Below are 12,018 nucleotides of genomic sequence, written 5' to 3' on the forward strand. Positions count from 1 at the left end.
GACCTAAGCCAAACAATAAGACTTACGCAACCAAGAAGTCGAGATCGTGATGAACATAAACATCAACAACCCCAACACCCCATCAATATTTGTCCCACGTAAGATGTCGTGAGAACAACCTAAAAAAATCATTCATAAGTACTGAATGAGTACAAAACCAAACATGACTTATTTTGAAATTAAAAAATATTAGGGACTAAATGTGTACAAAAATATTAAGGACTAAATGTGTACAAAATGAGAAATATATTACTCTATTAAGTCATTTTTCTGGCTCACTTGAAATAACGAGTCATAAGGACTGAATGCGTATAATTTAACAAATTGAATGAACAAATGTAGAAAAAAAAAAAACTTAATAATAAAATATGTACAAATCAAAAAATATATTACCATTTTAAGTCATTATCCATATTAGAATTTTTTTTATAATAAAACTAAAAGTCTAACTGCCTTATAAACCACTTACAGTTTTATTAGATTGTCTTAAAAAATATACCTTTAACATTATATAGCAGGGATAATGACTTGAAAGAGTAACAAACTTTCGACTTTTTTCACATTTAGTCACTAAACTTTTTTTCGTTATCTATTTGCCATTGAACTATTGAAACTGTTCACATTTTACCCTTATGACTGGCTGTTACCGGTCATAAGGGTAAAATGTGAACAGTTTCAATAGTTTAGTGGCAAATAGATAACGAAAAAAAAGTTTAGTGACTAGATATGAACAAAATCGAAAGTTTGTTTCCCTCTAAAAAGTTCAATGACTAAATGTGAACAAACTTCCTCTTGTATTATGTTTTAGCAAATTATTTATTTTTGTTAAATTGTATCAACATTTGTTGATGAAGAAATCTATGAAATAAAAAAAAACCCTGAAAATATATTTAAAAAAAAACAAAAAACCGAAAACGAAATAAAAAACCAATGGTTTGACATTTTCCAAAATAAAAAATCAAAATTTCAATCTGATTTTGGTTTTACAAAAAAAAAATGAACCATTCTCACTGATGTGAATTATGACCATTGGTTTGGCATGCGGAATTTGTGACATCCCATGAATACGTAGTTACAACATCGTCTGAACTCGTAATTCATAGTAAGGGGTTAGTATCATCGCATGAATACGTAGTTACAACATCGTCTGAACTCGTAATTCATCACCTACATGTTATGGGTCTACTGGTGTTTCCACTGGGTTGTCTAGAATAGTCCGTGGTCGCCATCTATACTCTGGTAGATGACTACATCGCCACATTTCCAGTTAAGGTTATGGTATCTCCTTTCATCCTATATCACCTATTCATCATCATCTATTTACCTAATTATCATCACCTTTCTATCATCACATATCTCTCATCATTTTATTTCACTACACACCACCTATTTCATCTACCCATGTTTCATCCGCAACATATTTGTAGATATAAAATAAATATACCGTTTAAATCTTTTAAAACATGTATAAAATCGTTCATCCAACATAGACAGCAAGTATTCAAATAATATGCACACATAACACGTAATTTATATAAAATACTTCATATCTATGTGTAAGATGAAAGTAACTATATATACCATAAAAATTCCATAAATGTTTCCTAACTTCAAACCTCAAGGTTTACTCTACTAAAGCTTCATATTCTCGGCTCTCTGGACCTAGAAGGGTCCAGATTCTTAACTTCAAACCCCAAGGTTTACTCTACTAAAGCTTCATATTCTCGGCTCTCTGGACCTAGAAGGGTCCAGATCTATAACACAAACTTGCAAGAGGGGTTTGAGGCATTCAAAACCCCAAAGATGAAGTGATTCATGCCCTAACCCCAAAATGGAATCTACACAATAGGGAAGGAAAGGGGTTCATTTTTGTACCTCAGAATGAAGCTCCTTGCTTGAATAACTCAGAACAATAACCTTCCTTGGTCCCTCTTGCTGGAACTCTTCTCCTTTCTTGCAAAATCACACCAAAAAGCTCAAGATAGGTCTTCCTCTCACTCTACATACTCAAGCTCGCTAGGGTTCTGATTTATGGGAAAGGTAGTCGCAATTGAAGGCCATAAGTTCCTTTAAATATGGCTCGGGCCCAAAGATTTAGGGTTTCTACCAACAGCGCGGACTCGTCGAGTCGCCTCACCGACTCATCGAGTCCATTCATTAATCCGAGTCATCAGTCGCGACCTTACTCGACGAGTTGAGGCGTCAACTCGTCGAGTCTCTCTTCTTAACTCAAAAGAAAAATACTTAAATTATGATACCTGGAAATCCGGATGTTACATTTTGTTTTTTTTATTTCATAGATTTCTTCATCAACAAATGTTGCTACAATTTTTTTAAAGATTTATATATATATATATATATATATATATATATATATATATATATATATATATATATATATATATATATATATATATATATATTTCAACGTTCAAATCATATCGATTGAAGGCAAACGGGCAACAAGCTGCGCCGCCAGTCCTTTCTGGATGGCAAAACCAATTCTTTTGAAAACAACATTTGTGGATCTAGGAGATATGACATTAGAATGCATGACCCGTTGGACTCTATTAAGGAGCTCCACCGCCTCTGGTGCGAAAAAACCAAATGTATCGAATGCAAAAGGAACAAACACATGTTGATTTTCTCTACATGCATTCTTGTGCTTTACCACTTTGCACGCAGCGGCTTTCAAAGCGGCATGCCCAGCTGCGAAACCCCCGCTCCCCAAACCAACGAGAGGAGAGACCCCAGTAAGATCCACGCACGCATATTTCCCTCCTATCCATCCAAAGACCAAAATGTCAGCCGGTCTAAGTGTGGACCTGCCATCCTGCTACAATTAAAAAAAAAAAAATAATTTGCTAAAACATAATACAATATGAAGTTTGTTCACATTTAGCCATTGAACTTTTTAGAGGGAAACGAACTTTTGATTTTGTTCACATTTAGTCACTAAACTTTTTTTCGTTATCTATTTGCCACTAAACTATTGAAACTGTTCACATTTTACCCTTATGACCGGTAACAGCCGGTTATAAGGGTAAAATGTGAACAGTTTCAATAGTTCAATGACAAATAGATAACGAAAAAAAATTTAGTTACTAAATGTGAACAAAATCGAAAGTTCATTACCCTTTCAAGTCATTATCCCTATATAGCATTATCCAAAAACTAGCAATGACAATCAAATAACATATTAGTAGCCGTTCAAAGAAAGTAACAATAAAAAAATAACATCTTATTAACTATTAATTAATTAATAACAAATCAGCATTGAATGGTTGGATTCTCACATATCGATAAGCTAAGCTATCAACAACCACGTGGTCTCACAACGTCCGTTGGATCTGCTGACTTGTACAGACAGAAAGTCAAACAAACATCCCTTCGCACATCTTGCCATTAAATGCAGCTCGCCGGAGATTACTCTCCATAACCAGATTCATTTTACTGTGGCCAGAGTCTTAGTGAGATAGATAGGCTAGAGCATGGATCAGTTCCGCCCAAGTCCAGCCAACTCATCGCCGCTTACTCCTTTAAGCTTTCTTGATCGGTGCGCCACCGTCTATGGCGACTGCCCTTCCGTCGTCTACGGCGACACCACCTATACGTGGAACGAAACCCGACGAAGGATTCTTCAGGTGGCTTCCTCCATTTCCAACTTCGGAATTAAGAGAAACGACGTCGTTTCCGTCGTTGCCCCAAATGTCCCCGCCATGTATGAGCTCTACTTTGCCATACCCATGGCCGGAGCTATCATCAATTCAATTAACACCCGCCTTGATGCTCGCACAGTTTCTGTCATCCTTTCCCACAGCGAATCGAAGCTTGTTTTTGTTGATTATCAGTCGGTTTCTATCATCCTCGATGCAATCGCTATGTTTTCCCCAGGTATACAAAAACCGATGCTCGTACTCATCACTGATGATGGATCTACCCCTCAATCCATGGTAGGATTCCGATGTACTTATGAAAGTATGGTGGAAAACGGCGATCCGGGGTTCAATTGGATTAGACCGGTATCGGAGTGGGATCCGATGACGTTGAATTACACCTCCGGCACGACGTCGTCTCCTAAGGGAGTAGTTCACAGCCACCGTGGTATGTTCCTCATCGCCGTTGACTCTCTTATTGAATGGTCTGTTCCGAAACAACCTGTTTACTTATGGACTCTGCCGATGTTTCATGCTAATGGTTGGAGCTACACATGGGGTACGGCGGCGGTCGGTGCCACCAATATCTGCTTACGCAAATTCGACGGAGCCGTCGTGTACGACGCCATTAACAAACACGGCGTCACTCACATGTGTGGTGCTCCGGTTGTCCTCAACATGTTATCGAACGTCCCAAACGTGAAACCCTTAAAGAAACCCGTTAATATCATGACGGCTGGAGCTCCTCCGCCTGCGGCGGTTCTGGCTCGGGCGGAGTCTCTTGGGTTCATCGTCAGTCACGGGTACGGGCTAACGGAGATAGGTGGGTTAACTGTGACTTGCGCGTGGAAGCAGAAATGGAACCGATTCCCGGCGACGGAGAGAGCTAGACTGAAAGCTAGACAAGGGGTGAGAACTGTTGCATTCACAGACATGGATGTGGTGGATCCCGAGTCAGGACTGAGTGTGACTCGGGACGGGTCAACACTAGGGGAGGTGGTGCTACGCGGCGGATGTGTTATGCTGGGTTATTTCAAAGACCCGGTCGGAACCACCAAGTGTATGAGAGAAAACGGGTGGTTCTACACCGGCGATGTTGCAGTGATGCACCCAGATGGGTATTTGGAGATTAAGGACAGATCAAAAGACGTGATCATTAGTGGTGGCGAGAATTTGAGCAGTGTGGAGGTGGAATCGGTTTTGTACACGCATCCGGCGGTGAATGAGGCGGCAGTGGTGGCGAGGGCGGATGATCATTGGGGAGAAACGCCGTGTGCGTTTGTGAGTTTGAAGGCGGAGATGGTGGGGAAAGTGACGGAGAGAGAGGTGGCGGAGTATTGTAGAGGTAAGCTGCCGGGATTTATGGTGCCGAAGACGGTGGTTTTTAAAGAAGAGTTGCCGAAAACGTCGACGGGGAAGATTCAGAAGTTTATACTTCGAGAAATGGCAAAAGCAATGGGACCAAATACGAGGAATAGTCGCCTGTAAACTGTAGTTCTAAATCTTTAAAATATTAATAAAACCTTTGGGAAATTATTGTTTCCATATCAAAAAATGAAAATATCGAAGATATATATTTATACATCGAGAATTAGTACTTTCATGTAAAAATAGAATAAAATTTTATATAGACGTAGGGTAATCTAGCATCAAGCTATTGTTATTTACCTTATTTCACTCTATACATGAGCGTTTGAATATTGTTTACATATTTGATTAGCTGATTTATCTAAAGTTATATAAATGGTTGATGTTTGGTGGGTTTTCTAGGGTTTTTTTTTGGGAATTGTTTGCAGTGATGACAATGTTTGGTTGGGTTGTGTCTTTATGGGTTCTTTTTTTTTGGATTTGTTTGCTGGATATGAATATTTAATTCTCGATCTAAAATTTATTGTGAAACTTTCATCATTTAAAACCTAAAAAGAAAAAAAAAAGTGCAATATAATTGTCATGTTGTAGAATAACTTTTGTACAACCGAGTGTCAAACCATTGGGAAAACGACGAAATCTTGATTGTAAGCTTCCATTACTGATTAGATTATTGTCAATTTCCATCTTTCTCAAATTTGCAACAACGCAAAGAAAATGAAAAACTCTTCAGGAAAAATGCTACCGGACAACTACAATCGCAAGAATCCGGTAAATTGAATGGTTATGATATAATGATAATTAAGTATTCAATACATCCCATAGAACCAACCAATAACATGTACATAGAACAGACCTCTTTGTTTGCATCTTAATACCTCTTAATAAGGGGTGAGTCTGAATCTTTAAGATTCAGACCGTTTGTTTATCTTTTAAGTTTTAGTCTGAATCTGAATTTTAGCACTTACCGAACAGATTTCAAATTCCATCTGAAAAAATAAAAGATGTGTTATGCCCTTGATCCAAAAACACGTTCTCTTTCTCGCCCCTTCTCCTCCTTCTCACCCCAATTCTTATCCCTCACCGATCTCCAATAATCATCGTCTGCTTCCTCCGATCTACAACACCACCGCCGCCAATTTCGTTGCCCCGCCTCCGCCATCTGTTGCAACGACATAGACCTCCACCTATTTAAAATGATACCAACCTCCGGTTGTAGGTAACGTTTTTGTCATTTTTTTGCCCTGAAAATCGAATAGCAATAGATATAAACTTGGTTTTTGCTGTTTTTTCTGGAATGTTTTGTTGATTGTCGACGTCTTCTCTACCTACGGTGACTGTTGCGCCTCCGGCAGCTTTGCCTCCCACATTCCCTCTTTCTGAAAATTGATGTTATAGTATATGATGTTTGATAAATCTGAAAACTAATAAATCTTAAATGTTGATATGACTTGATTTATGAAATATAAGTTGATGATCTTTCTGATTTTATTGATTTCTGAAGTGTATGTGAATGTATAGTTGAAATTTGTTGCTGAAATTTATTGAGTTTGTGTTTATTTGTTGAACTACATTGCTGAACTTTGTTACCCATCTTGCTGATTTGTGCTAAATTATTGTTGAAATGGAATTATGAAATCAAAATATATGTGTATGTATAGCTGAAATTGAATTAATGTGCTGAAATTGAATTCATTTGATGAATTTATTTATTATGGGAGTTGTTTATTTGGGTCTTTTTTTTAAAAAAAAGGGTTATGATTAGTGATTAGTTGGTAAGATAATGGTTCAAGATCATGTTTGTCAATTTGATGGGTTTCATTATATATGTTTTTAAGGTGTGGTTTCGGTGGTTACAGAAATAGGAGGAAGGAAGAGAGATAATTAGAAAAAGTTGGAATGAAGCGAGGGAATCGGTGAAATGGGAGGAAGGAAGAGAAAACATGTTTTCCCATTTGTGAGAGTTTATGTTTGTATGTAGTTAGAGATATACGAAACATGCATGCCTAGATAGATTTATGTTTAATTTATGTTTGATTTGAATTTATGTTTGATTTTAATATATGTTTAATTTGGATTTTATCCAGTTTTTATATCTTTTTATAATTATTTATGAAGTTGATTTGGTTATTATATAAACAAAAACCTTAAATTCAGCAAAAAAATAATATAAAAGGATAAAATGGTCATTTTTATCATTTAATATTATAATTCAGAGGTTCCAACCAAACATCATTTCAAAATTCAGATCTTAAAAGTTCAGACCCTCTTAGAAATTCAGATCACTTAAAAATTCAGATCTTAAAGATTCAGATCTTGCCAAATAGCCCATAAATTGTAAAATTAGTCATTTGTAGATTCATAAAAATTATGGATAGCGATTAAAAAGCATTTCATTGAAGGTCTAAAATCAAAAATTTCTGGTAGTTTTTGTCCTAAAAAAATTGAAAGAAGTAATTTACTTCATATAACAATAACTTACTATAGTACTTAACTATACTAGCTTAGTACAACTCACGATAATAAAGAACTCTACTAGCTCCTTAACTCATAAACATTGTTTTACAATAACCAATATATCGTATTTATCACATAACACGATAATAAGCACATATATAGATATCCAGTGTCTAGAATAGAAGTATGGTTATTCATATTGAACATTCCCAATGTGCTGATTTCCAACTCTTGAAGTCCCGTGATTACTCTCGTTTCTGGAACTCTAGTAATTGTCAAGGTAACACATAATTCATGAGTATTATAATTCAAGATACAATTCCCTTATGTATGAATTGATCCAACACCTTTACTAATTTCATAACATTTAATTGATACAGACTAATTATACACCATAAATTAGTTGTCTACATGTCTAAATTCATGAAGGCATAAACTTTATCCTACCATAGATTACTCTCGTTTCTGGAACTCTAGTAATTGTCAAGGTAACACATAATTCATGAGTATTATAATTCAAGATACAATTCCCTTATGTATGAATTGATCCAACACCTTTACTAATTTCATAACATTTAATTGATACAGACTAATTATACACCATAAATTAGTTGTCTACATGTCTAAATTCATGAAGGCATAAACTTTATCCTACCATATTCATCATTTCGCCAATTTGAGCACCATAGCCCCCAAAATGTAAATCAATTATAAATGACTAAGTTATCTCATCCAAATTAATTATCCTGGATGTATAAATAAATGATATGGCGTGAAATGACGCATTATGGCGTATTATGGCACATGTTTTTTTATTTGAGACATGTTTTTTTTTTTGCTCCTTTTTATGCATTTTCTAATCGGACATACAAGTATTGCGTTTTTTTTGTTAATTTTTTGTTATTAATTGTTGATATAACACGTCTAAAAACTAGTTATATTTGATATAAATTTACATTTATGTGCTAATCTCCCTATTCTAATAAAAAAATAGTTTTAATCTCCTTTTGACATGTGTCATCATACTAGGCCTCCTAATTAATACATATTTTATTCTTTTTTTGTCAAGTGTCACCCTATCAAGCCTCCTAATTAATACATGTCACTTGTCAACATATTAATTCTCAATTTCAAATTTTAAAATTTTCACTCTAATTAAATTAAATTAATAACATTTGAATAAAAATTAAAATAAAATTAATACAAATTATAAGATGATATAATTTCACATATTTATTTAAATTAACGATTATAATTTTTTATAACTAGAAAAATTGCTCTTAATTAATAATTTATTTGAAATAACTGATTAATAATTTTGAATTCTCAATGAAAGTTTAATTAATTTTGTTACCGTGGTTCCCACGAGTTATAAACTAGTATAATTATAAATTAGTACAAAAATCGTCGTCTTACATCACGCATTAAAAAACGTCATGTCTTGACATGACTCGTTAAGCTTGAGACTTGACTTTGCGCCATACCACGCCTCACGCCTTTTAGAATCTTTCCCGCTTCCCCAATTCCAATCATCTGGTCACGATTTCAGTATAAAACACTTACGAATTGGTTTATTAAGCCAAGTAGATTACTAACATAATTATATATATATATATATATATATATATATATATATATATATATATATATATATATATATATATATATATATATATATATATGAGCTAGGGTTTCATCACTATTCTCACATTTCACCATAAACACTAACCAAACTTAATAAGATGGATAATATTTCCCTTACTTCAAGTGAAGATGGATCCTTATTCCTATTGATCGCTCCTTGGATTTTCCCTCAAACATGATTAAAAAGTATCTCAAGAATTGTCTCTTCTTGCTCCCATAAGCGTATGTGATGAAAAATAAATAAAAAACCAACTCTCTCATGTTTTTAATTTGTTTTGTGTTTTCGGTCATTGCATGTCGCGTACACCTCATGTATGTGTCGTGTTCCCTTTAATAGTGTCGCGTTCTCTTTCGACCATAACATCACACTTTTCTACGTGTCGTGTTTTCATTCAACTCTAACATAGTAGGTAATGAGTTTTGGGAAGCTAAAAACAAAATTGTTTTATAAAACAATTTTAAGCGGCAACTGAAGTACTATTACAAATAACTATTATTTTTAGACCATTTTAATAAAACCACCAAGGATCCATTTACATGATATTAGAAACATTATGACAACCATAGGATGTTAAGAATACAACATTTGAAGACCATTTTAATAAAACCACCAAAAACTCAAGAAAGAATTTTTCTATAATGTATCCACCAACAAGTATATGCCACCAAGAATGCTAGTTCTCATATTTTAAGATGTACTTATTAAGCCTTTAAGCACTTACCACAATTAAGTATGTAACACCATAAATTTTCAAAAAAAAAAATTCAATTTAAGATCACATAATTCTCATAACATATTTCACAAAAATCTCATTTATTTAATTTACAAAACACAACTCCATGATTGTTTGATTAATAATTCAGGATCCCCAAAACATAACTCCTTCTTTGGTGTGTACAATCAAGTCGGCGCCTTTCCGTGATCCTAAGGAGAACCTGAAACACATATTACATAACACGGTAAACACGAAGCTTAGTGAGTTCCCCAAAATACCACATATATCTCATTAGCCTCTCATTGCTATACTTAGATAAGACCCTCTGGTCAATGTGTCTCAGTGGGACCCTCCGGTCCTAAAACTCGGGTGGACCCTCCGGTCCTAACTCAGTAAGCTCAGAATAATACACAACATAAATCACAAAGACATAATTCAGGATGTCACAATACTCAATATAAGCACATAAGACCCTCCGGTCACACAAAGGTTACCACTCTAGGTAAAGTATAGTGAGAAAACTCACCTCGGATGATGAACAACTCCTATAGATGCTGCTGCTGCACCGACCTTTAACACTGGACCAAAATCCACAATTACCCAATTAAGATCTAAGTCTAAATCCTCACTCTTTAGGTTTAAAGGTAGTCCACTAACTAGCCCATCAAAACCTGAAACTCATTGGGCCCACCAAGGCCCAATAATGAATGGGCTCTCCCGAGGCCCAACTCTCAAGTCTAAATGGCAAGTCCAACACAAGGGTTCAAGGCACATATATTTGATATTCCTCTGATCAAAATCTCTAGTGCAACAAGCCCAATCTCCAGGCCCAACACTTAAGGTCCAAAATGAGACTTAGCCCAAAAGGCCACAGTGAGGTTACGCGGGGCGTACCTCCCTTGTACGCTCAGCGTACATATGAATCCAAATTGACCATTGAGACATTTGGTCAGTATGCAGGCATACTGAAATTACACTCAGCGTACATCAAGGTTTGTTTTTCCTACTCCTTTGGTCTTAACCTGTTAAGACATTAACTCAAATCCTAGATCTGGACTCCCTAATGGCACTTACTCCGTAAAGCTTGTGACTTTAAGCCTTTGTATGGTTGATAAGGTCACAAACACATAAAACTCTTACTTTCTTAACTCAAAATGCTCATATATCATGCATGGTTTGATTCCAACGTCCAAGTCTTGATTTTTTATGACACCACACCACTGAATACATTCAAAGGGGGTTGATCATAGTCTCTGGAGCTCAATATCTCATAAAGTCTCCAACTTTTGGGACAAAAACCCTAAAATACTCTACTATGATGCACAAATCAAAAGAGTGAGAAAGCTTGAAGCTTTATACCTCTATATGAAGCTCCCATCTTAGATGTGCTCAGATCCAAGGGCATGGACTCTCAATCCTTCTTCTCCAAAGCTTCTTCATCACACCAAGAACACACAAAATCACTCAAAGGCTCTCAAATGCACTCACAAGCTCTATGAACGAAGGTTTAGGGTATAAGAGGGTTTGTTAACTGAGGATGGTGGCCAGAAATGAGGCCATATTATTCTTTATATAGGGAACCCCCAATTAGGGTTTTCACTCTGAGCCTAGTACGCCCAGCGTACTAGGTGGCTCCGCTTAAAAGTCACGCACATGAGTACGCTAAGGTACACACACGTATGCCCAGTGTACTCAGCTTCCACCTTTCTCAAATAAGGGACCTATCTTGTCAAAACTTCAAACATCCATAGCTTCCTCGATATAACTCCGATTCCAAAGAACCTCATATCCACGGAAAGGTGACAAGAAGGCCTATGCTTCTAGCAACTCATTGCAACCCCGAGGCTTCCTCATGCCTGGGTTGCAACCCACGAACCCTAATCACAGACGATCTGAAACAGGATGTTACAATTCTCCCCCACTTGATTTAGATTTCTCCCTTGAAATTGCTCCCTATCGACACATAGATCGAACCCAATAACCCGAGAAGAACCACCGAAAGGAACTCGTATCATACAACAATATCTTACAAAAAACCTGAACCCAACAGGAACTCCTAACCCTGAAGAAGGACAGACCCTTATGCGCTGCGGTACTCGATCTATCTCTCTAGAACTTGAAAAATCTAGTGGTCTGTCTCCCTGCCCGAACACCCTCACAAAATATCATCATGATAA

The 12,018-nt window shown here is 36.0% G+C and overlaps 1 protein-coding gene across 1 annotated transcript; it reads left to right on the plus strand.

Annotated features, from left to right (window-relative positions):
• The first annotated feature begins 3,387 nt into the window (after positions 1 to 3,387).
• LOC145087199 (2-methylpropanoate--CoA ligase CCL4-like) lies at positions 3,388 to 5,432 on the plus strand. The gene has a single exon (XM_079025110.1). It carries the CDS (start codon positions 3,492 to 3,494, stop codon positions 5,142 to 5,144), a length of 1,653 nt encoding a protein of 550 aa, XP_078881236.1. The 5' UTR covers positions 3,388 to 3,491; the 3' UTR covers positions 5,145 to 5,432.
• Positions 5,433 to 12,018: the final 6,586 nt, after the last annotated feature.

The sequence above is a fragment of the Lactuca serriola genome, chromosome 2 (genome assembly GCF_051521515.1).
Source record: "Lactuca serriola cultivar US96UC23 chromosome 2, Lser_US96UC23_V15, whole genome shotgun sequence".
NCBI lineage: Eukaryota > Viridiplantae > Streptophyta > Magnoliopsida > Asterales > Asteraceae > Lactuca > Lactuca serriola.